Source organism: Gymnoscopelus microlampas, assembly GCF_963454915.1.
Source record: "Gymnoscopelus microlampas genome assembly, chromosome: 17".
In the NCBI taxonomy this organism is placed as follows: Eukaryota; Metazoa; Chordata; class Actinopteri; order Myctophiformes; family Myctophidae; genus Gymnoscopelus; species Gymnoscopelus microlampas.
Genome location: NC_139954.1, coordinates 15,134,017 through 15,161,405, shown reverse-complemented (window position 1 = coordinate 15,161,405; position 27,389 = coordinate 15,134,017). Strand labels below are relative to the sequence as shown.

Genomic DNA, 27,389 nt, shown 5'->3' with positions numbered 1-27,389 from the left:
ATGGAACCAAATTGCGGGTCCATTTGGTTCCATCTGTACACTCTCAGAGTTATGGGGGTCCTTGAAATTAAAAAGTTATAGAACCACTTGTTGTCATGATGTCATGATGATGAACTGAGTACAATGGACCACAATGGAAACCAACATTTTCAAACGTGTTAATAAAGTATTCAATCAATCAAAAACTCATGCTGCAGCGTACCTCCTTTAGACTCAAAGTTGGGGATGCCGTGCATGATGACGTGGTGAAGGAACAGAGGTTTGTTGTTGATCTTGATGTGTCCCGAGAGCAAACCACTGAAGTACTGCACATACCTGTGACAAGACAGACAGCGGGGGGGAAGAACAGATCAGATTGTAGCAGGATCCTTCGTGTTTTAGCAACAAGGGGGAATGAGGGTGTTTGTCTGTGTACTGTAACCAAAGAGTCGTAATCTCTCCTTCGTAAGGACGGCGGTGGATAGCACTGTTGTCAGTCAACACGCAAACGGCACAAGACCCATGGGACTGCTTGCTGATGTTGATGCTACATAAACACACCACATAGGGATCATCTTACATCCTAGATATCAATATTTTCTCAAGTATTATATTTGTTTGTATATGCTGAATTATAATTTTCTATTGCGATTTGATATGAGAGTGCGGTCTAGCCAACTTCTAGGAAGTCTGACTCCTGAATCGTTGCCCTCCACACCCTCCTCTCTAGCATCAGGGTCTTGAGCTCTGCAGCGTTGTCAGCTCCACTGTCTTTCCTTTCCTTTCCTGTGCCCTGGGTTGGCTCCCACAGTGTCAGTTTGCTTGCCACTGGTTCCGGGTGCCTGACACAGTGCCCAGCTTCATCCTTCTCTCTCCGGTTAGCAAATCACTTCTCAATATATATATTTTTTCGTTTCTTTACATCTTAGGTGGCTGTTGACAACAAGCACTATAACGGCAGTATAGCAATAGCCTGGCATGGCCAGACTAATATCACTGCGTAGATATTAGTCTGGAATCTCTGTGTGGAACCTGCATTTCCAAGGGGCGAATTTAAAAAAATGCCTCTGGCGATAAACCCGCCCCCGAATTTGCATCGTAGGCCCTGATTGGTCCCTCACTACTTCGGAGGGAGTGAAATCCAATCACAACTGAGCGGTGCCAGAACAAATCTGACTCATGTGGATGGCAGACACCACAACTATAACAAAGACAATGGTGAACAATATAGTTATATTTATAATTATAGTGCTTTGCCTAACCAAGCACTATAACAATAACTAGTTATAGTTAAGTGCTTGGATGGCAGAGTCCACACCACAACTATAACAAGGACAATGGCAAACTAAATATTGTTGTCCCCCATGCACCCCTCATTTCTCTGCAAATATACCTTATGATTCTACTGAGCTTTATTCCAATGTTTCGTATTGTATTGTATGTATTATATCTATAACTGATGAATTGAGTTCAATGGACCACAATGGAAACAAGCCCCTAGTGCTTTTTGTTTTTTTCCTTTAAGCATAACCTTTGAATCAATCAATCAATCATTCAATCAATTAATATACTGTAGTTATCATTATATATCGTCTCTGTCAAGTGGAAAAACTGTTACTTTTTTTCAGCATTCAAATTCAAAAGCATCAAAAGTAGCAGATCTACAAGCTCGAAACGCGCCGCTTCGCGCCGCGTTTCGAGCTTGTAGATCTGCTACTTTTGATGCTTTTGTGTGACGCTGTAGCGTGATCAACTAGGGCGCTAATTTACGGAAAAACACAAAAAGTTTAAATATGGAGAACGGAGGTTTCTGCCCGACAGCAACGATGCATCATCATTACATAGGTGTCTCTGTGGGACAGTTGACCTAAGGGGTCAAAACTCCTGATAACACAAACAGGAAGTGAGGGAAGACTGACCTTTTCTGAGACGGCTGACCCACAGGAAGCACTTTGTCTTCATAAAAGCGCTTCATGGCAAACCTGTCCAAGGCCTGGTCAGCGCTGCGTGCCAACAGAAATACATGGGTTACACACCACGCTGTTATCGTTGGCCCGCTTTATGATTATCATAAAGCCTTTATTCAAACATGGATAAAGTGTAATCCGTGTTTGAATATAGGATTTTCAAAACATTCAGAGAGTACCTCGGGTCCTTCTGTCTACCATTACAAGTAAGCCGGACAGTCATTGTTTTTTTTATTCTTAACCACTTGAACCCCAGCATCCATATTGTGCGGGGAACATTTATAGCCAAACATAACCGATCTACAAGCTCACAACACGTCCCACTGAGCTTGTAGATCGGCTATTTTTGGTGAAGAAATTTGCTGTAGAGGGGAAAAAAAGCGGTTGCAACTCAGGTTTGTTTTACAAAGAACAGAGGATTTAAGAGGTTAATCATTATTGTGTCATCGGTTAGTTACAAGAAAGGTATATCAAAGTTAAAGTTAAAAGGTGTATTCATTTGTATTTCTTCCAAAAAATCTGGATATTAATTGTCCAATCCAAAGTTCAATCCATTGATTGTACTGCATTGTAACAGTAAAAAAAAGAATAAAAGAAGCTTGATGCATATTATAACTTCAGCATGTTATTAATGCTGTTTGCATCTCCTTGGTATGACCTTTGCCAAACGATGTGAGTTGTTGTACTGAATGTAAGTTCCCTATAGATAGAAGCATGTCCTTGCACGCTGACAGAAGCCTATTGACTCCTCAGGAGAATGACCCGAGTTAACTTTTCCTCCGACCAAAACAACGTTCTCTCACAAGCAACAACTGGGTGGGGAAAACCCCACGTGCAACAGGCATGTCAGCTTAAGCTCGCCAAAAGGAACGGATCTACAAGCTAACAACGCGTCACACCGTGACGCGTTGTCAGCTTGTGTAGATCCGTTCTTTTTGGAGAACACGTAAAATAGGCTTTAGAGTCTCCTTGGGACACGGCAACAGGATTCCGCTCTCGGGTTTGGCGTCGCTAAAAAACTATTTCAGATATAACGAAGCGAAGCGAAAAGCTCTAAGTGAGCGAGACTGTTTGGCCGCAGGAGAGGAACTGAGGGATAGATACGGTTGGAGTGTTGTGATCTGCTGTCATTTGATGAAAGACGTTGCATTCTACTTCTAACTATCGCATGAAATCCTTTTGATATTCATATTGCTGTTATTGTTCCCCAGTCGCATGCTATCCAGCCCGTCGTCCCTGTGCAGTACAGTATGACTGCGTTGACTCATCCCCCCCCACCAGCCCCCCCTCTGTCTCCAGCCCGTCTTCAGATGTGGGTCTTGTGACGAACAATATGGGCTTATTTTGTCTTGCCTCAGTTCACCGCTTCTGCTCACTTGGTTTTTACATTGACTATCCCCTATCTATGTCTGTGCGTGCGTGCGTGCGTCTCTCTTTCTTTTTCTCTCTCTCTCTCTCTCTCTCTCTCTGTCTCTCTCTGTCTCTGTCTCTGTCTCTCTGTCTCAATGATTCAATGATTCATAAGGTCACCTCGAGGCTTGGGGCTAAGCTATATTGCATTGCACGGCTGCTTCGCTCAAAGAAATTAACTGATTTTCACCCGAGAATCATGTTGCCTCACAACATGTTTTTCAGCTGACAATCAGTAAGGTTGATTTCTAGTGTAGTTTTACCCGTACAGCCCTTCATCACTGTTACAGCAATCTGGGAACCCATCGGCATTTTTTCTTTGCTGAATCCCACGTTTAACAAAGGAAACAAACAACCCCCTGACCCTCAATCAGGCGAGGAAAAACTCCCAAGAAAAAAGTACAGGGTCTAATAGTGGCGTGGCCTTCCTATGGATCTCTGAAATAATGTTGATGACATCATACTCATGATGCATTGGTTTGCGACATTAGCCGTAGACAGACAGACCGACTGACAAACACACTAGGAGCCACGGCATAAAAAAACCTTGACGGGAAAAAAATGAAAAAACCTTGAATGAAGAATCCCAAAAGAGGGAGCATCCTTCCAGGGCGGACAGGCGTGCAATAACTGCTGAGTGTCGGAACAAACCTATACTAAATGGCCATACTAGTAAAATGACAGTAGTAACAACAAATGATAGACTCATTAGACTGATTAGAGGACCAAAAGTAGAAGGGAAACCACAGGACTATCAGTTATTTTTGTAGAGCGATCAGCACCATAAATGAGACCTTTGCATTACTCACCTGGCTGATATGTTGCTGTAGTGCATGTACGCCGCCACTACCACCCCTGTCCTGCCACGGTTGCCCTGGAAAACCAAACAATGCAAACGTTAAAACTACAGGAGGGCATTGATTCCATCTGGTGTGGTCATGATGATCGCGTGGAGCTGAATTAAAGAACGACTTCGCCCATTTCCAACCTATCTACTTTAACTACTTAGAGCCCCCAGCGTCCATGTTCTTGGGGGAACATCAGCCAAAAATAGCATATCAACAAGCTCATTGGAGCTTGGAGATCGGCTATTTTTGGCAAAGAGATTTTTGGTGTAGACGGACAAAGTGGTCTAAGTACAGTTGTAACTCAAGTCCAGTTTCTCTGAGACTACAGGGGTTTAAGTGGTTATAAGGACAGAGTTGGGTTCATTCTTGAAGAGAGGGGAGTGGGTATTCAACTCCCGTTTCTAAATCTCCCTTGGTTTTTGGTACTTTATCGCTAATCCCTGTGCGTTACTACCTGTTTACTCTTATTATGATATCATTCTTTATTCACAATTAGTTGTATCTCTTTTTCTGTATCTATGTCCTGTGTTTCATAACTGCGATACTGCGATGACCACTGAATTTCCCCTGAGAGATAAATAGAGGTCTATCTACCTATTGTTTTAAGGCAGAGACGTCAGTGATACTATGAGGGCAAATTGCTGAGCGTTAATTTAACTCTGACAGTGTACAAATGGAACCAAATGGACCCTAACGGCCGGGTCCATTTGGTTCCATTTGTACACTGTCAGAGTTACAGACTCGTAAATGATCACGGAGGATCTTTACTGTGTATAACACAGGTGGACACAGGCCAAAGTATAACAAGAAAACATCTCCTTCTGGGATCCTAAATTATATGTTTTAACCATGCTCACAAAGTTCAGATAGATAAAATCTATGTTATGTGGCTTTTTCGAGCTTGTCATATATTTGGAGGGTTTTTTAAAGTCTTTTTGCTAAGTGATGCATGCACCACAGCTCGACCGCGCTCCTGCTTTCTTTCGGGGCTCTTAAAAAAACAAAATAGATTTCCACGTACAGGTCACCGTGGCAACGGGAACCGACTTCGGGGATTCATTTTGCCCATTTCTGTCCGGCTTCCCAAAAACAAGGAGCATTGTTTAAGGCTGAGTTATGTTCCACGTTGTAAATAGCCCCTAAAAACAGCGTGGAACCCTCCTGGAAAAGGGTCTGTTGATGCGTGGAAATCCGAAGCCGCCCCGCTTGTACTTCCTTAGTGACCACCGCAAACTTCCAGCTCCGCACACGCTCGTCCTCCAACATTACTCATCTCGGGGAGAGAGAGAGAAAAATAACACCGGTTTCCATGGCGACGCTCTTGTTTGTGGCCTCTCTACGGGGATGTTTGGCTACGGGGGTTGGAGAGGTCTAAGCTCCTATTATTAATACATGATGTGTTGCAATCAGAGGGGGGACACCCCGGGGTTAAGTCCCCAAAAAACCTGGGCCAAATAATATTGGCCCAATATATTTTTATGGCTTGTTTTTGTCTAGCATGCATGCTTTAGGGGGTTTATTTGGGCTACGTGCCGTAACGGGTGTGTTTTGCCACATAGCAAGCTGCCGTGAGTGCGCCAGAATGTTTCGGCAATGCCAGGGCTTTCTTTTTTTTGAGGGGGGGGGGGGGGGGGGGGCAAATGCATTTTTTTGTTTTTTACATGAACTTACATGGCTTACAAGGCTTACATGAACGGTAGCAGAGCATATTGCAGTGAATCACATACATTGGACTGAAGAGTGGGGAGACATGTACAGTATCTCCCCCTTACACAAATGCACACACACACACACACACACACACACACACACACACACACACACACACACACACACACACACACACACACACACACACACACACACACACACACACACACACACACACACACACACACACACACACACACAGCCGCAGGGTTGTGTGTGCAGAGAGCCTGAGAGCTCCCTCTACTGTCAGTGCACAACCGTCAAACAAGAATACAACTAGTACACCGGATTCTAGAACGCCAGGTCCGGGGACCATACACCAGCGGTCCAAAATGGGCCCTTGCGGGTCTGTAACTCCAACCCGTAAGGGTCCATTTGGTTCCATTTCTCAGAGTTAAATTAACGCTGAGGATTTTATAGCGTATATTGGGGTTCCAGAGCAAAACAAATAATTATATCAAATAGGGGGTTCCTTGGACTGATGCATATCAAACTGGGGGCCCTTAAAATTAGGAGAGAATCATTGATTCTCATTGACGTAAACTACAGTGGAACCCCAATCTACACTGTAAAACCTTCAGTGCGTTTATATAACTCTGAGAGCGTACAAATGGAACCAAATGGACCCGTACGGGTCCATTTGGTTCCATTTGTACACTCTCAGAGTTACAGACCTGTACGTGTTTCCGTTTGGACTCCTGATGGTGTGTCCCCCGAACCCAACGCTGAGAACCGTTGATCTTAGAAAAAACTGAAAACGTCTCCTCCCATCTTCCAGCGGTCTGTGGAGCAGACAGACAGACAGACAGACAGACAGACAGACAGACAGACAGACAGACTGGGTGATGGACTCTCTCACCTTGTTGTGTATGACCACCACGTTGTGGCTGTCTGCACTCAGCCACGTGTCCATGGCCTTGCAGATGCTGCAGATCTTGTCCAGGGCGGGAGCGTGGTGGTCGGGCCAACCAAAGTCTAACACCTGAATATATATATGAGAGAGAGAGAGAGAGAGAGAGAGAGAGAGAGAGAGAGAGAGAGAGAGAGAAAATGAGTGAGTGGGCAGTGGGGAGATGGTCATCTGAGAGTTCCACGCACGCCAGTGCTTTTGTTGGTGGTTGAATTGTCTTCAATACACTGAAAAAGGCATTTTGTCTGTCTGAAAGGTTGTCTTTTATCTTTCTCTGCCTCTTCAGTATACATTGGCACTTTAGTTTGTGTGGAAACTTTGTTGTTTTTACACAAAAGCTTTTTGAAGTTGTGATAAGTCAGGGAACAGAGTTGAATAACACAGCGAGAGGAGAGGAGAAGAACACAACACTACCTTTTTTAATATACTTTAACTTTTTCTTTTTTTGTTTGCTGTGCAGCACTTTGGTCAGCCTTGGTTGCTTTTAAACGTGTTTTACAAAACAAAAGGACTTGACTTGACAACAGAAGAACGGGACCTACGGTATAGTGAGTCTTACCTTTGGATTGAGCTGGTTGATATCGTAGCGTTTCTCACTGAGGTTGAACAGCTGGGAAGTGAAACATTTAAAACATGGTGAACACGGCTGCTCTTTGGAGGACAACAACAATAAAGCACAGTCAGGCAAACCTGAACATCAGAGCATCCATTATTGTCTCTGATAATTGCTGATGCTACCACAAGAGTTATTCACAGAACAATGAGTGTCTTCTACTGTACCTCACGCTGTAAGGCTTTGGAAGCAGCGCAGCCTCTTTTTTTTCTTTTCATATCATTGACGTGAATCTTCATAGCCACAACACAACACTCATGGAGCAAATTAATGCATCTTGCCTCCAGAGTTGAGGTTTTCACAGTCAGCAGTCATTTGAGTCCGTGCAAATGTTAAAATTGCATATTATCCTCCTTTTCGACAAGTTAATATAGGTCTCTGAGGTCCGCAGAACATGTCTTTGAAGTTGTTTGCTGAGAATACCACCCAGATTATGCATTCTAGATTGCCCCTATATACCCCGCTGTTTCGGTCTAAATGTTTGCAAATGTTTGCAATTAAATCATTCACAACTTACAGTGAATTTATTGTAAGTATTGAAAGTAATACGGTGTTGAATGTCCGTATATTCAGCACTTGCATTTGAAAGGATGAACAAAGAAAACTAAACGAAAAGCACATTACAGCCCACTCAAAAATGTCATGCAACTGCAAGTCAATGACAGATGACGTAATTCTCCCTCAGCATGGCGTCTTTGTGCCGGGTCCAAGCCAGAGGACTTCATCCTCATCACACGATGCAATATCTTTCAGGATTTAACCCATTAAGACCGGGAGATCATTTTACACTTTAGCAATTAAAAAATAGCAGATCTACAAGCTCATAGCGCGGCACCGAGTGCCACGCTATGAGCTTGTAGATCTGCTATTTTTGAGAAATCATATTTCTTTTGCAAATCTTTAAATATATATTTTTGTCAAGCGAACAATTTTTTGCTTCTGGGGGTCCCTGGAACAAAATGTTTTGAGATGGGGGTCCTTGGCCAGATACATATACATTTTGGGGTCCTTGACATGAAAAAGTTTGAGAACCACTGACATACAGTAGTAACATAAGTTCTTTCTAAAAAAATACGTTTTAGAAGACAGACTAAAAACAGACATTTTGTAGAATCGGCCTCAGGTCTTAATGGGTTAAATTCAAAAGCATAAAAAGTAACAGATCTACAAGGTCAAAACGTGTCACTTTGAGCCACGTTTCGAGCTTGAGGATCTGCTACTTTTATGCTTTTTTGTGACGCTGTAGTATGATCTAGTAGAGCATTAAAACACAAATAGTTAAAACATGGAGATAGGCGGTTTCTGCCCTACAGCAACTATTTTTCCCTTGCCAACAATGGGGAATGAACTAGAGCTCGACGATATGACTTCAAATCAATATCACGATTATTTCAAACTTTTGGCTCGGTTGCGATTAATGAATAATTATTTTAAATAAAAACTGCAATTAGCAAATCTACAAGCTCACAACGCGTTGCAGGGCTTGTACTGTAGATCAGCTATTTGTGTCACTATTGTACTTGTACAACCAAGTATCAACCAGGGTTAAGTCATTAATCAAACTATTCAATTTAGTTGATCGTTTCTGTCGATTTGTTGATATACAGTAAAGAAATAAAAAGGACCCCTCAAGGACTCCTGGGTCCTTGAGGGTCTACAGGGGGTCTCCAGCAAAATGAGTTAATATAGCATCAAAATCAGTTCAAAGACTTTGACCCTATACAGTACATTGTTTTAGAAAATCAATGTACAAGCTCTAGCCTATAAGCCCGATCTACAAGCTAGATCTGCAATTTATTCAAACTAAAACCAAGAACATTTTCTCCATGATTTTAGTTAGTTTAAGTTGTTTTGTAAACACACAAAACAGTTTCGGTTACAGTAGTTGCCATTTTTGTTTTTGTAAAGCCTATAGTTTTTATTTGTATTTCAGTTAAAGCTGAACTATGTAACTTTCCCGTTCTACCCTGGATTTGAACCCCGGGTCTCTTGCACAAGTGCTGACATCTTTACCACTGAGCTAATAGAGCCCTTGCCATGCCCGCAGGGGAGACACTGAATTCTGTCAAACCAGAAACAGCATGGTGTCAAAGGTCGTGTCAAACCAGACACAGGATCTAAATGTCGCAATAGGAGAAGCAGGGAGACCAAACACAACCAAATACAGCTGTTATTGTATTAACATACTCTACCGTACAGGATAAAAAAAAGATACATGATACAGCTTTAACTGAGACGTTTTTAATTAATAAATGTGTTTATTTTCAGTTCAGTTTTCGTTATTTTGTTTTAGTTAACTATAATAGCGTCTCTGTCTCTTCCCAGCTGGGGAAGGAGACAGCTCCAAACGCGTCGCGAGTTTCGAGCTTGCACATCTGCTACTTTTTAAGCTTTAATGTGACACTGTAGTATGATCAAGTAGGGCGTTTATCCGTTAAGACCGGGAACGCGCCTGTGTCATTTTAAGATTTCTTTGGCTATTAGAAAATAGCAGATCTACAAGCTCATAGCGCAGCACCGAGTGCCTCGCTATGAGCATGTAGATCTGCTATTTTTAGCGGCAAGGTATAGAGCGGATCCTGCTCTATACCTGACTTTGTCCGTGTTCACCGTCAACGTTCTGATTGGTCAGACCCGTCAACGTTCTGATTGGTCAGACCCGTCAACGTTCTGATTGGTCAGACCCGTCACCGTTCTGATTGGTCAGACCCGTCAACAAAGTGATTGGTCAAGCTTCACATGACACGTGGCTATAAACACATTATAAACACATATCGATGACAAAATGTATCAAAGGCGCCGCTACCTTCACACAGGGTGTGATTTTTTGAAAAATATAGGAAAATGTGTGCAAATCTTTGAATATAGTGTTTTAAAGCGAACATTTTTTTCTCCGATCTATGCTTCCGGAGGTCCCTGGAAGAAAATATTTTGAGATGGGGGTCCGCGGCCAAATACATATCATTTTGGAGGGTCTTTGACATGGAAAAGTTGGAGCACCACTGATATAGCAACATACTGTTTTTTTTTAGAAGAAGCAAAGATTTGAGTCACAAATGTTCGAGATTTTTCAAAAAATAGCAGATCTACAAGCTCATAGCGCGGCACTCGGTGCCGCGCTATGAGCTTGTAGATCTGCTATTTTTGAATAGCCAAAGAAATCTAAAATGACACAGATGCGTTCCCGGATTCAATGGGATTCAATACGGAAAAACAAACACAAAAAGTCTAAATATGGAGATAAGAGCTTTCTGCCCCCCGACAGCAAACGATAACCCTGCCTGCAACCTTACCAGGTAATTGTGTCCATGTTTGGAGCGCAGCATGGAGGCCACCTCGCGCAGGTTGTTGGAATAGCTCTGCTCCTCCACACAGCTGGGGAAGGAGACGGAGATGATCCTCTCTGTGATGTACACCAGGTCCACCTCATAGCTCTCCTCCAGAGCCTGCAGCAGACTCATGCTCCTACGCACACGCACACACACACACACACACACACACACACACACACACACACACACACACGCACGCACGCACGCACGCACGCACGCACGCACGCACACGCAGGCAGACAGACAGACAGAGGGAGAAAGGCCATTGGTTACTCCCATGCATCATAAAGTACATAAATATCAGAACATAAAATTATATGTAGGCATATTTTGGACAGTGGAAAATACAGGGCATATTTACTTACTGGAGCTAAAACTGACTGTGTTTTAGGGCTGGAAAATGAACTGAAAATATATCAAAACCGAAACTTGGAACAAGTAACCGACTTACAGTAGTTAATCTAATAATCGACAAGCAAGCTTATATACAGTACTAACGACTCAACATCACTCACAAGCGACTAAATCAATTAGTCTGATTGCGGTAACCACTTAAGGTATACGCCCTGTATACTTCATTACACGATGGTGGAAATTAACCGATCTATAAGCTATAAACAAACAAATCATTAATCATAATCAAGGACATTTTGAAATAATCGTGATATAGATTTGAAGTCATATTGCCCAGCCCTACAGTGTTTTACTGTAGTGGCCCAAGTACAGCCTTCTTTTCAACGAGTCTATTATTACATAATAATAGCACAGATTGAGCAACAGGGAGTAGAATGAGGAGTAGAACGACGAGGTTTTGCGCGACCACAAAGCTAATGGAGGTCCAATTAAAGAACAAAGGGAGAACCATCGCATTACAACTGGTATTACAAGTGTCATTCATTCACGCTAACAAGAACTACAGCCTCCTTTCATTGTTGGTTCCCGTTCCAAGTGTCAAACTGTGAGTCATGTTTCCCAGTGTGATTTAGGCCCCGTGTCCACTGGGCTTTTTTTTTTCTTTCCTGAGCATGTTTTTAATTGTTTATAAAGGGAGCGCCACGTTTTTGGAAACTCCAGCAGCTTGGCGTTGCGCTGGGCATTTACCTTGCAATCGCGCGTGCACGCAAGGCACTTCTCCCTGCCTGCCAAGAGCTAAAATATCTTCAACTCGGGCGCCTGGAAGCGCCGCCAGGCGAGCGCCCAGGCGTTTTCAGCCGAGAAAAAAAAAGGCCAGTGGACACTAGCCTCCATTCATGTTAAAGGATTCACAAAAGTCACATTTTCTCGGATTTCCGTTGTTTTCTGCCTGTTTTTCAAAAAAACAAGCCACATTCAAACGGCCATAGAATGGAGGATCGCATTTTTTTCCCGATTCTACCGGACCCCCGTACGTGTAATGGGCCGGTCACGGAGAATATTCCATGATATTTCCAAGGTTACAGTAAAATCGCCGTTTTCGCTGGCAAGGGGACCGGAGATTCCTGGCAGTGAACGAGTTAATGTAGATAGAGACTAAAAGTACACAAGACAAAATCAAGCAGAAACATCAGAAACAAAGAAATTCCCTATTGCCTTCATCAGCATCAATGTGCACTGAGACTGGTAAATAAAGACAAAGCTCATTCATTTATTTTACAAAGTGTTTTGAGGTTCTATATTCTCACTTCTTGGGGTATGTGTGGTCGCTCAGCTAGTCATTGCACGGACCACATGCCCATTGTGAGTCACGAGGACTCGTGAGTTTGAATCCGACTCCCATTGTGTCTCGCACGTCTCCCTTCTCTCTGACCTCAGTTTCCTGTCTCTGTGCACGAAACTATAAAAAACAAGAATTGCCAAAATAATCTTTACGCATTTCCGACTACTTTCAAAACCCTGAAGTGGGGCAACTCAAACAGAAAGGGTTTTAGTTCTTTATATGTCTCATACGGCTGAAAATAAACTCAAATTACAGCTTCAAACCCTCGGCCATTGTGCCATTTTACATCCAGCATATAGTAAAAGCATGCAGCCAAAACATCAAACAAAAATGCTGCCCAAACACTACAGAAGGAACTCACTGTGTTTGCCGCTCTGATAAATATCCTCAAAAAGCACAGTCACAACGCAGAATCACAGTTACGCTATATCCAATAAATACAAGTCCCTCTTTTTCAAGCAACCAGGGAACAAATATCCTAATATGGAGAAGGCAGTGCACCGTATTAACATGGTCTTCACGTCGCGTCTCACGCAGGGCAGCGACAACACTGAACCCCGGAGCGGCTCGAGTATTGCCTCCGAAATGTCAGCTCCTGTCTGTTGCTCTAAACACAAGTCACGTTGTTTCGCTTGGGCCGGCTGCGAGGGAAAACAGAGCGAAGAGGGATTGATTTGGTAGATAAACAAACCAGATTATGAAAATATCCCCGCATTCCAGAGGAGTGTGGTGTGCGCTCTGCGCAGACCAAATAAAATATTTTGGTCACTGGTGGGGAATGAAGTGGAATAGGAGGTATAGGCACGTCAAACGCCTTGAGGTGAGCGGCTGACCGCATTGCTTTACCCAATCTAGCTTCAGCTTGTCTGGGTTCACACGTTCACCGGGTGCCAAGGGGAAACGGTATGTATGAAAGAAAGAAATGGGAAAAGAGAGAGATGGTGGGGAGGAGGGTTCGTGGGGGGTTTTGAGGCATCAGATGTGCATCATTTACTAACAGAGATGTTTTCACAGTAGACATGTTGATTTATCATAGATAGAGAAACATGTCATGAATCATTCCTGATCCCCCTCGTGGAGAAGGAGAAGGAGAAGGTGAATAAGATGAAGACGAAGACGAAGACGAAGACGAAGAAGACATTTGAATGGGAAACACATAAGACTTTTATATGTGTTTCCCGTTCAAATTCACTGCCGAGCCAATCAAACAAAGCTTTGGGAAACTGGAACAGGAAACAGGGTATGCCACCCTCTAGGGACTACAGATATGCACAGAGCCTATTCAGTTTACTCATTTTGTTTTAGGTTACGTTCAGCCCATATCCCCTTTTTGGCCGATCCAATTACAATCAGATTGTTTTTGATCGAGTCTGAACAGCAAAAAAAAAACCACATGGAAACATGACTTTTCCAAATCAGATTTGAACTACATTCCAAGGTAGTTTGAAATTAGATTAAAATCTGATTTCTAAATATGTGTCTCTGCACACTCCGACACTGATGCCTGATTTATACCCTGTTGTACGACAGTATCGCTTGCCGGAAACAGACGATCTACAAGCTCAGAACACGTCGCATCGCGATGCATTGTAAGCTTGTAGATTGTATTATGTCAAGGATTACTCATGCCCATGTGCTACACAGTTACTGGTACCGATAAATAGGAGCTTAAAGGATACTATGTTAGTTCCATTGATCCACACCGGAACACAATTGATCGATTGATCAGTAATCATACATATAAACATGGCCCACCCATATGACCAAGATGGGTGGGCCCCGAGCACTTTCAAGATTTTCAAGTGGGCCTTGACCCAGAAAAGGTTGTGAACCACTGCTGATCCATGTCGGTTAACCCATTCAATCCGGGAACGCATATGTATCACTTTAGATTTCTTTGGCATATACACAAGCTCATAGCGTGGCACAGAGTGCCGCGCTATGAGCTTGTAGATCTGCTATTTTTTTTTTATCGTGACGATCTGTGCAAATCTTTGAATATATACATTTTTTACTCAAATCGTTGCTTCTGGGGGTCCCAGGAACAACGTATTTTGAGATGTGGGGGGTCTGCAGACAAATACATATCATTTTGGGGGTCCTTGACATGACAAACGTTTGAGAACCACTGATATTATAGCAACATCACTTTTTCTCAAAAACTGGATTTGTAGAATCCCCAGAAGCAAAGATTTGAGTTAAAAATGTTCGCTTTCAAAAAAAGATATACTCATAGATTTTCAAAAAGTCACAATAAAAAAAAAAATAGCAGATCTACAAGCTCGTAGCACGGCACTCGTTGCGGCACTATGAGCTTGTATAACTGCTATTTTTGAATAGCCCAAAGTATAAAATAATATGGTCAGAGCTGAAAATCTAAAATGACAGCGTTCCTGGATCGCATGGGTTAAGTTTGCCTTCAATGATTGATCTCCTCGTTCTGACAACAGGGGGGGAAGTCCCTGTTGACTGGATTAAACCTCTTAATTCGTGCCTGGTCGTTTTGTGTGTCGTGCTTGTGGCTTTCTTACGCCGTTCTGAATCATTGACCGTTTACAAAACGCAGCTGAAGGTAATAACGTTAAGTGTGGGTGTGTTTCATTTAGTTAACTGTGTGTGCCAGCATGGACACAGCTGTTAACTCCGGTTAACTCCGAAGTTGGCACACAGAAACCCCCAAAAACGAAACACGCACACAATTAACATTATTACCTTCAGCTGCGTTTAACTGTCAAAAGTGGACACTGTGAAAAGGATCCATTGAGTCCCGAAACTGAGCTGTAATTTTCAGCACGTCAAAAATGACCAGAGGCTGGAGGAACAACAAATTGAGACAGAACACATAATTCAGAGCGTATTGAAGAACAGTGGTTCTCAAAGAGCGGTATAGGGACCCTCAGGGTTCCTTGAGGAGGGGCTCCAAATGGACCTTCACAGGTCTATAACTCTGAGAGTGCACAAATGGAACCAAATGGACCCGGGTCCATTTGGTTCCATTTGTGCACTCTCAGAGTTATGGGGGTCCTAGAATGTAAGACAAAAGAAATGAGGAAGAAGAAAGAGAGGGAACGAGGATCGTGAAGGAACAGGGGTGTCTGGACTCAGGCCTACAAACAGCATATTTCCCACATGTGTCGACTGTGAGTAGCCCATGAGAAGATTGCTCATGTCTGGGACTGGGAATCACCCCAGCTTTACTGTACAAATAACCTGCGCTGTACTGTACATCTGGGCCCACTCAAAACACGCTTACTGGAACTTATTCATCACTGACGATACAAGGGAGAAATTGATATCTCACACATGCTCTCTCTATTCTAAACCCCACGGTAAATATATTCAGTTTTGTTTTTTTCATCTTTTTTCTTTTCCTGTATGAATAAGCATTGTTATGCTGGATGGATAGGGGTGTTTTTGTAGAAAAACCTGTTGTCTGAGATTCACCTTGAAGTGATGTTGAACCTTTGGAAGAAGCTTGGGTTGTGTACAGTGGCGCTGGAAGTCATTTATTCCAAGGGGGGCTGGGCTTGGCGGGGGACTCCGCATGCGCACTTTTTTTTTTCACATTCATTTTTTCACGATTTTTTTCACCTTTTTCACTTTTTTCCACCTTTTTCAACAAATATTTTATTCCCCAAAGTTAAATACATCGTTGTTTTAATATATGTGTGTATATAGACTTTAACAATTATATATATTTGTTTAATTAAAAAAAAAATCTAAACCACCAGGGGGGCTGCAGCCCCTATAGCCCCCCCCCCCTTCCCGCGCCACTGGTTTTGTAAGCTACCTGGGAACGATATACAAGTCCAAATGTTGTCCATCGTCTGTTGCATTTGTGATCAAGGAACCTGAAGAAGCAATTCCGTTCACTCTCATTGCATGAAGTTAAAAGTCTCTCAAAATCACACTTTTTTGCAGTGTATGTTCTCAAAATGATTTACGATAGCAGATTCCAATATGGTCTCTGTCGGGTGGAATCCTCATTATGAATCGACAAGCTCACAACACGCTGTGAACTTTGTAGATCTGCTACTTTTCATGCTTTCGTGTGATTAATTGACAAGAAAAAACAAAAATTAAAAATGTGCAGATAAGAGGTTTCTGCCCGACAGCAACGATTATATTAAAATGAGTCCTGGTACTTATTTCTGGGAAAGTGAAATGCCTGTATTCATTTTGTATTATTACCCTCGGCAGAATCGCACGAAAAATCAATCGGTCACCGATATCGTAAGGCGAGCGCCACCGCCAGTGGGTCAACAATGGCACACAGCAAGTGGTTCTCCAACGTTTTCATGTCAAGGACCCCCAAAATGATATGTATTTGGCCGCGGACCCCCATCTCAAAATGTTTTGTTCCCCAGAAGCAAAGATTTGAGTTACAAAAAAATGTTCACTTTAAAAAAATTATATTCAAAGGTTTGCACAAATGTTCACGATTTTTCAAAAATAACAGATCTACAAGCTCATAGCATGGCACTCGGTGCCACGCTATGAGCTTGTAGATCTGCTATTTTTGAATAGCCAAAGCTAAGCGGTTAAAACGACTGTGACGCTATATTAACACATTTTACTGGGGACCCCCCTGGTACCCCGCCAAGGGACCCCTGGGGGTCCCCGGAACCCCACGTTGAGAACTAATGACATACAGAACCAGGACTTGTCTCCTTTTATAGCTCCCTCTGAATTCTCTCTATCGCTTTCTTCTTCCACCCTCGTCTTTCGTTCTCTATCTTTCACTTTCCGTCTCCATCGTTATCTCAATCTTTTCTCCCCCCCCAACTCTCTCTCTCTCTGTCTCTCGCTCTCTCTCTCTCTCTCTCTCTCTGCGTGTGATATAGACGCGTGGTTTGGTCTGACTCCAGGTCCACCAGCATGTGCTGATTGACCGACCGAGCGGAGCGGAGCCAACCAGCTTCCCATCAGTCAAACAGATGGAGCGATTGCCGCTCTCTCTCCCCCCTCGTCCGTGGCGCTCCCTCCGAGTGGCGAACCAATGGCACGTTATCGCCACACACTCAATTACTCCCCCCGCCGGCGATAGCGCTTTCATACGTTTGGATGAATCCCCAAAAACTGTGAAACCGGGCCCTAACTATAGGGGAGCAGCTTGGCTGCTGTTTGTCAAACGGCTGCCATGATGATTGAGTCTGATCTTAAATTAAGTGTGTGGGCTCGCTTCTCTCCTGAACAAATTTAAATGATGGCATTTTGTCCATTTTAACCGAATGTTTATTTGTCAATTTGGTTCACACACCATAGTGGAGGCGTGTGGTCTTGAGTGGGCACAAACAAGCAAACTTATTATGTCAAAATAAATGTTCTGATCATCTATGTCAACTCACAGAAGCCAGTTCACCCCTACCTACCCACCCACCCATAAACTGCCAGGTCTGAGGAGTGCTAAACAACTGCCAAGGGCACTGGCACCGACCGATGTTCCTAACTTAAGGAGTTACAACCTTGCACATACAGTAGCATCTTCACGTACCTTAAGCGCTAGGACCAATGGACAATGTATTGATACTGTTTCTTTGATTCTCTGAATATTCTTTTTTTGTTATTACCTTTTTATTATCATTACTATTATTGCTGCTACAATGTCTGAGGAAACCAGAAAACATATATATTTATTGTACTTCTGTACTCAAAAGACCTTTAAACTTTAACCTTGACCTCCCCGGTACTTTTATCTACGACAATTTCATTACACACTCATCAAGAGTGACGCAATAGATACAATGAAGTTAAATATAATACGTTTTATTTTGCCAGATATAGAACTCAAGTATAAACACATTAAGCTGCATTGCTATAAAACGGTCGAATCCTTAGTTGTTCTTTTAACTCCGAAGAGAGTAAAAACGGAACCAAACGGACCCGTAAGGGTCCATTTTGTACTCTCTTCGGAGTTACATTGTACTGCGTAGTTCCATTTAAATCAGATTAGACTGGTTGGCGAGATCAAGCACGTTAACTCCACTTACATCAGCTATGAAATTCGAGAGGCACATTGTGTTACAGTGCCGTATGAATTCACCCCAAACACATGACGCATCAAATGTGTACGGCATGTGTACGGCACCTCTAAACATGCCTTCATGTAAGCTGTAGCCTCTAAACATGCCTTCATGTAAGCTGTAGCCTATACATCCAATAAATTGCTTCTGCTATATACTGCGCTGCATGGGACCATGTTGTAATGCAGTTGGGAACACATGCCTGTCATATTGGATTTAGTCGGTATATGGTGGTGGGAAGGAAAGTTTGATACAAACCAGTGGTGGAAAAAGTACTCAAATGTTTTACTTAAGTAAAAGTAGAAGTACTCTGTTAAGTCAAAGTCCGGAATTTAAAAAAAACTTGAGTAAAAGTACAAAATACTGGTATCAAAATGTAATTAAGTACCAAAAGTAACTAAAGTTTTCAAATAATTGTAGTGGAGTAAAAGTACGATATTCGCCTCTGAGATGTAGAGTAGAAATACTCCAGTAAAGTAAATGCACCTCAAAATTGTACTTAAGTACAGTACTTGAGTAAATGTACATAGTTACTTTACATCACTGCAAACTACACATATAAGACTTGGAAACGTGTGTCATGCACACAGTCAAGACCCCAGAGTTGAACTTGAGTGTACAAATGTAACCAAAATGGTCCATTAACACTGAGAAACTGAGACAATGAACAATGTTCCCTCAAACTTTTCATCGGTCTGAGCAAGTACTCAAACCCTAACTTCAGCAACTACTGAGCAACATCTGACGTGTACACTGTGGTCACTTTGACACCACCTGTCCAACCGTTAGATCATATACAGTTATGGCTTATTCAAAAAATCTAATTACAGAAGTAATTGCAGTTGAATTACTTTCTAATAAATCGTGTTGCCTACATGAAGATTAAAAGCAATGAATATGAGACTACAAAATAACACTGCATTGACAGCCTACTGACATATTGACATACATTGACAAATGTCTAACATTTTTAGCTCTCTGTGTGTGTGTGTGTGTGTGTGTGTGTGTGTGTGTGTGTGTGTGTGTGTGTGTGTGTGTGTGTGTGTGTGTGTGTGTGTGTGTGTGTGTGTGTGTGTGTGTGTGTGTGTGTGTGTGTGTGTGTGTGTGTGTGTGTGTGAGAGAGAGAGTGTGTCAAGCCAGGGTCAGACTGATGTCTGATCGCCGTATCAATTGATTACTGTAGACGAGACTGGGACACACAAACTCTTTTGTGCGTGAGAGATTTCAGCTGTGCGCGTGAACGTCCAGACTACAGGGAACGGTTGATACTGTATATGTATAGCCCATTTCAGGTCCATTTTTAGACTCTTGTAAGGGTTCAATGAACAGTCTGGATGTTACTATGTGTAGTGACTCAGTGACACTGAGACCAGCTCAGTGGCCTTGTGGTTAGAGTGACCGACCGCCCTCAGATTGGGAGGTTGGAGTTTGATTCCATTTAGTTTTAGTCTTAGTCATCCGAAACGTTTTATTGTTAGTCTAGTTTTAGTTGAGATTATAGTCGACTAAATCTACAGTTCTTGATGGTGTCGTAATGGCTGATTTTACACTTGCATGCTGAAAATAGCCGATCTACAAGCTCACAAGTTGTGAGCTTGTAGATCTGCTATTGTCAGAGCGCAACACCCAAGCGCAACCAAACATAACATTAATTTGTCTTTTATTTCTACAGTATCTCTTCTCCACTAGTCTTTCCCTAACATTTTAGTCTAGTTTTTATTTGTTCACGGAATTGTCAATATATTTAGTCCAGTTTTAGTCATCATAGCTTAGTGTTCATTTAGTTTTCCTCAGTGAAAAAAAATAGTCGACGAACATTTTTCGTCATAGTTTAAAATTTAGTCGACAAAATCAACACTGTACCAAAGACTATAAAAATGGCACCCAATGCCTCCCTGGCACGCAGGGACTGGTGCTAAGTCCCTGCTACATACTAGCATCATGTCCAGGGGGTGTGCTTGTACATCAAGCTGCCTCATGCTATATGGAAACAGGATAGGTTCCTGACCTTATGGGCTCTGGAACCGTTGGTTCCCAGGGTTACTTGGCAATGTTACTGTGTTAGTGATTGAGAAGTTCACTTATTTGATTTAAATCCTTGCCTAGGGGCAAGGAAGCTTTAAATCAACATTAGCACAGAGGTTTAAGATGTACAAATTAACTTTTGTGACATCTCAGTTGAAGTTCAACTAAAGAAATTGAATATGTGTGATTCCCCGCAGGTAATGTACGACACTCATTTTTTTCCCTCCAACAAAGCAGCATGGAGTCAGTATATTGCTCAATGCTCCAATGAGCCTCCTCCTATTCAAATACCTCTCTCTGAACACCTCTTTCTCTGCTAAACATTCTGTCCTGAAAGGTTTATTACTTATCAACAGCAAAGGAACAAAAATGTTTTCTGTGCTCGTTTCATCTTCTTCCTAATCTCTGCCTTTTGGGTGTAAACACAAAGGCGCTTTGTTCCTGAAATAGACCACCAAACAGGGACCGATAGACCAAATGAATCCTGAACAACTTGCAGTTATCAGTAAAAATACACTAATACGCTGTCCCGTGTTCTATATGGGAGGACAGGCGCTGTCTTTTGTTTCCCTATTGCTGGGGGAATTCTGGGTGAACTGTGGGTGACAGCGAGCCACTTTAAAATGCCATGAGTTCAAATCAAGGGCCAGAGAGGAGAGGAGAGGAGAGGAGAGGAGATCCTACCTCGAAGGCCTGCGTCGGGACTCCATGCTCTTGGAGGATTTTGTTGAACCCTGAAAGAAGAAAACAAAACACAAAACAAAATCAGACCCTTTAATCAGTAAACATCTCAACAACAAAAAATACATTCCTTTCAAGACGTTGATCAGATGTCTGGACAAAAGACACTGCTCTATGAAACAAGCGCTTTTTTTGTTTCGTTAGAGGGGTCCTTGGGCGGGGGGGGGTGGGGGGGGGGGGGTGTAGGGGGTCCCCAGCAAAATGATTCACAATACTTTTTTTTACCACTTTAACCATATTTTATACTTTGGCTATTCAAAAATAGCAGATGTACAAGCTCACGTGACACACTGTAAGCTTGTACATCTGCTATTATCTTGAATAATTTAGATGATCCTAACCAAAGGGCATCAAAACGATAAGTCAAAGTCAACGGCTAATTCACAACAAATGGACCATTAATGTGTCCTTTTGGTAACACTGGTGCACTCGGGAGTTACGTAAAGGAACAGCATCAGGATTTCGTAGTGCACTCAATGTAAACAGGACTTAAGTGTTAAGTCAGTGCCATGTTGTACCACATGAGGAATTGTTTGACAGAGACACCTTTAAACCCTCTATACACAGTCAAATCTTCAGTGTTAATGTATCCATTTGTAACTCAGAGAGAACCAAACATGGGTCCATTTGGTTCCATTTGTACACACTCTCCGAGTTAAATTAACACTCAGGAGTTGACTGTGAGTGTGTAGCACCTTTAAACGCAGGCTGCGAGGTCCTTGGAGGAAGTGTTGCTGAAGATGATTGACTGTGTTTGGTTTGGGTATGCCCGCCCTCGCCCTCGACCCCCCCCCCCCCCCCCCCTCAGCCCCCCAGCCCCTCCCCTGACACTCTCCAGGAGAGGTCAAAGGTCATGTGGACTCCCTCACTCCCCCTGAGGTGCGTGGGTCACATGAGCACAGGAGGAGAGCTGGTAACCATCAATACCCATTAGATCACACCCACTGGTCAACAGCCAGGGTCAAGAACACTGCTGCTCTCTGTCTCTGTCTCTCTCTCTCTCTTTCTCTCTCTCCAGATGCCTCACTCGCTTTCACTGTCATGTCGGAATTATTAAGAAAAATAAAGAAGATTAATATGTGAGCGCGTCTAGCATAATGTGTGTCACTATACAGTAGTGTGTGAAAATCATTGGTTATTTGAACGTTGGCACACCTCAGATCCACTATCAGATTCCACAAATACAGTAGATCTTAGTTCAAGCCAGGACAAGATAAGTATGTAGTTATCCTAAAACAGTTACAGTGTTATATTGAGTGGATTCTTCAACATTCTTCTTCTTCTTCAAAAAAAAATTGAAAAATAAAATAAATGACTGTCTTGATTTGCGCAACTTTGTGAACGGCAACTTGAGGAATATCCTATCAGCCCGAGTCAAATCGTTACCTAGGGTTGATTACGTGCCGTGTGGCGTAAAGCATATCAAACTGGGGGTCCTTGAAACAAAAAAAGTTTGAGAATCAATGCATTTGCACAAAGTGCAAAATGTTGGCTTTAGCTTGTACATGTGAGTGGACAACAGCTGGAATACAGGGCACCACACACCCACACACACCCACACACACACACACACACACACACACACACACACACACACACACACACACACACGCGCGCAGACACACACGCACGTATGCACTTGTGCACATGGAACAAGTGAGCGATGGCCTCTCTCCCTTCCTCGGTGCCCCAGACCAAGTGATACACAAACTAAAGCCTCATCTTCTATTTGGGTCTCAGCCGAAAGCCTGAATTATCCACTTAAACCAGCATCCATATTGTGGGGAAAGCTTCCGCAGGAAATAGCAGATCGACAAAGCTATTTTCACCTTTTTAAAGCTTTCCCCACAATAACAGAAAACAGAAAATACACTAGTACAGAGCCCTGAGGGACTACCGGTCAACCATATGGGGTTTAAGTGGTTATACTTAGTTGCACGCCGGTGTCGCACACACCGGAATTAGCCGATCTACAAGTTCACAGCCGATCTAACAAGCTCACAGATGAGCTTGTAGATCGGATATTGTCGATGCACGTAATTTTGTGTACTAGCGGAAGTTTTAGGGCCATTATTTCACCGGTTGCGCTTCAACCTCAATGGTTCGACTTTGAGCCAATCAAAAATGTCACTCTAGGCCCTTTTTTTTTCGGTCGCCGGGTAAACTACGCCTTCACAAGGCTAAAGACTGGTAGTAGGAGTCAAAACACACAAGACTGAACCACGGAGTCGACCCAAACAGGCAAACAAAGGAAACATAACATGTTAATTAGAGGCATTTGGAGGTTGGTATACAGATTTCTGGGGAGATGGGGGTTTGCAGTCGTGCTGGGAAGATGGCAGCCGAATCATAGTTTTTGGCTACTAATTAGTCCAAAGTGGTGTATATAGTGTTTTATGAGCCACGATATTCGAGTGAAAACGCAACCATCTGGGTGTATAAAAGCATTGCATGGAGCTGTGATCAGTAATAAAGAATGAAAAGTCCTTTCAATGTGGTTGGACAGGGGGGTTTTATGGTTTAAAAAAGCCTCCATTCTCATGGAGCAGAATACCACATTGTTCTTTTTTAACTCAGAAAGTGTCAGAATGGACCCCGAATGTTTACACTTTCAAAGTCAAATCAACGCTTGCACTGCACACAATGGCCCCTCCCACTAGTTGTCACACATTTTGTGACAGATATTAACAGAGCTATACCGGTATATGAACACCACCAACCCCGAACGAGAACAACCAGTCAACAAGCGAAGGGCCGTCTCCCACGTGAATCCCAAACATTCCCAAACTTGCACGCCGCTCGCTCGGATCGTTTTCACTGCAAGCCCCCCCCCCCCCCCCCCCCTTTCAAAAAGAGCAACCAACCACAAGCTCATTAGCATAATCATCACAACACATGCTCCTACTGTAAACACCATACTGTACAAGTGACTGGCATCCCAGGCCCCTCCCTCCTTTTTTTTTAGGGACTATCGGAAAAGGGTTTGGGAGGCGGGGCGGGGAGGACGGGACGGGACTAGCTGGACGGGGCGGGCGAGCGAGGTAGGGGGTGAGAGCAGCGGTGAGTGAGCGAGCGAGCGAGCGAGCGGGGTGGGGGGTGGGAAACTGGAGTGGGGGGTCCCCTCCCAGGCCTGTTTTCTGATGAAAACCATCTGGGGAGGCTGCCTTTACGAGCAGGCCTTACAAATTAACCATCAGAGAAATGAGTGAGGGAGTGGGGGGGTTGTGGGGAGGGGGAGGGGTGTAGAACAAGAGACATGGGGGGCTGGTAAACGTCTGTCCAGGAAGAGAGAGAGAGAGAGGGGAGAGGGAGAGAGAGAGAGAGAGAGGGGAGAGGGAGAGAGTGTGAGAGGAGAAACATTTCCAAACCAACAAGAGAGAGAGGTGTGTGCTCGAGCAGCGAACACGAGAAGAAAAAAGTTATAGGACCCCCGTCGCTCGCTATTCGGCCGAGCCCCCTCGCATGCTCCATCCCCTCTCTTCTCCTCCGTCTATCCATCCGTCCGTCCGTCTCTCCGTCCGGGAGAACCATAGAGTCCATCCATCCATCCAACCATGCATCCATGCATCCATGCATCCTTCCTTCCTTCCTTCCTTCCTGGGGCGTCCTCCTACCTTCCTGAACAGGTATCCCGTGCTCCATCGCCACGCCCCCCGCAGCGAGGAGAGACGTCTTCTCAAAGACCCCCCGCGGTTCATCTCTGGGGAGCGCTCTCTCTCTCTCTCTCTCTCCCTCCGTCTCTCTCTCTCTGTTTCTCTGCCTCCTCTCTCACTCCTTCCTCCACAGCAGTGAGGCTTTCCTCGGAACGACTTCTCCCTTTCTCTCTCTCTCTCTCTCTCTCTCTCTCTCTCGCTCACGACGGCGGAAGAGGAGGAGGAGGAGGAGAAGAAGAGGAAGAAGGAGGAAAAAACGAAACGAGAGGGCTCTATTTTGGGCGTCAGCGTCTGTCGGGCCACCACACGCTCCTCGCTGCAAACTCCTCCAGACTGAGCCTCTCCTCCAGCTCCTCCACGCACACACAGGCTGCTCCTCGTCCTACTGCTAGCTTTGTTTTCTCCCTCTCTTCTTTCCCTCCCCCTCTCTCTCTCTCTCTCTCTCTCTCTCCGTCTTCCCTCTGTATCGTTAACCCTCCCCACACGCGCTTTCTATCTTGTTACCCCCCTATTCCCCCCCACACACACACATACTCTCTCCTCCACTTTTCCCTCCCTCCCTCATCCACATTGAGACTAATTTGCTCCTTTGCCCCCCGTATGTGTTCCTGTGTTCCTGCTCTTCCCCAGGAGTCTCTCTCTCTTTCTCTCTCTCTCTCTCACACACACACACACACACACACACACACACACACACACACACACACACACACACACACACACACACACACACACACACACACACACACACACACACACACACACACACACACACACACACACACACACACACACACACGCAATCAGCTGACTGAATCGCTAGTTTTCTTCTCCCCCCTGCCTGGTGAGTGAGAGCATGTTTGTGAAAGACTAAATCATCTTGGATGCGTGTGTGTGTGTGTGTGTGTGTGTGTGTGTGTGTGTGTGTGTGTGTGTGTGTGTGTGTGTGTGTGTGTGTGTGTTAAAGTTTACCAAACATTTTCTTTTGGGGGTTGGAGCTGCTGAGTGCAACAGTGTCGCCCAGGCAGAGTATAGTCCCAAGAAGTGGACCGAATACCTATACAGCAGTTGCACTTTTTTCAAATGAATATGTATTTTGACGTGGACCCACCCATCAGAAAATATGTTGTACAAGATTTGTGCTGTAAAAGATTCACATGTTTCTAAAATAAAATCAATTTCCAAATGTTTTCAGGATTTTTTTTTTAAATAGCAGATTGATGCGACACTTTGAGCGCTTGTAGATCTGATATTATGAAATCTCCAATGTATATACAGTAGCGTTTAAAGTGGTTGAACAGATCTTTATGGTATATAAGAGATTTTACTATACGCACCACAATGGAAATAAGCCTAATGCTGCGTTCACACAGGCAGGTACAAAGATAGAGTCTACCATTCATTTTCAATGGAAGCCAGTGACATGAAGATATAAAGATACATCTGATGTTTGTAGCTGCTACAAAAGATACACAGATACAAAGATACAAATTCAAGTTGAGCTGGGTTGAACTTCCAGATACAAAGATACAAAACTACAACTGTAGCTCCGATGTCTGCACGCTTGATGACGTCAACAACTGTGTTGAGCAACACAGACACAAAGCGACAGAGCGACAAATATGCTGTGTATTGTTGTATCTTTGTATCTTCCCGTGTGAACGCAGCATTAGGTATATGTATATGCTATATGTTGTGGAAGTGCTGATGTGTTCTTTCCTTTTATCACCAAATCAATTCATTCATTCATTCAGTCATTCACCCCCTGGACATTGTACAAATTCTCCCCCATAAAGGGAATAAATACCCACCATCCTATCACGTAAAACTCCTCCACGTAATTGAAATGATGGTTCATACTGTATTCCACAAAGCCAGAAATAATGATAAGATTCCAGGAAAACAAAGGAGGAGAGGAGAGGGCAGTGAAGCGAGGCGAGGTGTGGTGGCGCAAGCAGTCATAAGACCAGGTCTCTGTGATGCTCAGAGGCCATGGACCAGTATCTGCACACACGCACACGCACACACGCGCACACACACACACACACACACAAACACACACACACACACACACCTCACCCTAATGCCCATGACCAGCCTGGCAGCTGCACACACACACACACACACATAATTGCGGCCGCGTGCGCACGACACATTCATTTAACCCCTTAAGCCCTACTTCGTTGTATGTCAAATAGAAAACAAGTGTCCTTGTAAAAGTTGCTTTTTTTAAACAAACAAACGAAAGTCTTTACCTACACTATATTTACATGCACAAAACAAGAACGCCTGTTTGAAAGCAGTTAAAACACAAATTCATAGTCTAATACAGTATACACACACGCACGCACGCACACGCACACGCACACACACACACACACACACACACACACACACACACACACACACACACACACACACACACACACAGACACTCTTCCAAAGAAGGAGTGGTTCACCCCCCACCCATTTAGGGTGCGGG

The 27,389-nt window shown here is 43.6% G+C and overlaps 1 protein-coding gene across 11 annotated transcripts in view; it reads right to left on the bottom strand.

Annotated features, from left to right (window-relative positions):
- The window catches only part of tns1b (tensin 1b), a 303,232-nt gene that overhangs the window by 87,908 nt on the left and 187,935 nt on the right, over positions 1-27,389 (bottom strand). For all 11 annotated transcript variants that reach the window (XM_084085475.1, XM_084085482.1, XM_084085474.1 and 8 more), the window contains 7 exons: positions 21,198-21,247; positions 10,731-10,902; positions 7,384-7,434; positions 6,774-6,896; positions 4,166-4,230; positions 1,899-1,982; positions 203-315 (listed from right to left, as the gene is read on the bottom strand). In XM_084085475.1, coding sequence (XP_083941601.1) covers positions 203-315; positions 1,899-1,982; positions 4,166-4,230; positions 6,774-6,896; positions 7,384-7,434; positions 10,731-10,902; positions 21,198-21,247 — 658 coding nt within the window. The remainder of the gene's footprint in view (positions 1-202; positions 316-1,898; positions 1,983-4,165; positions 4,231-6,773; positions 6,897-7,383; positions 7,435-10,730; positions 10,903-21,197; positions 21,248-27,389) is intronic.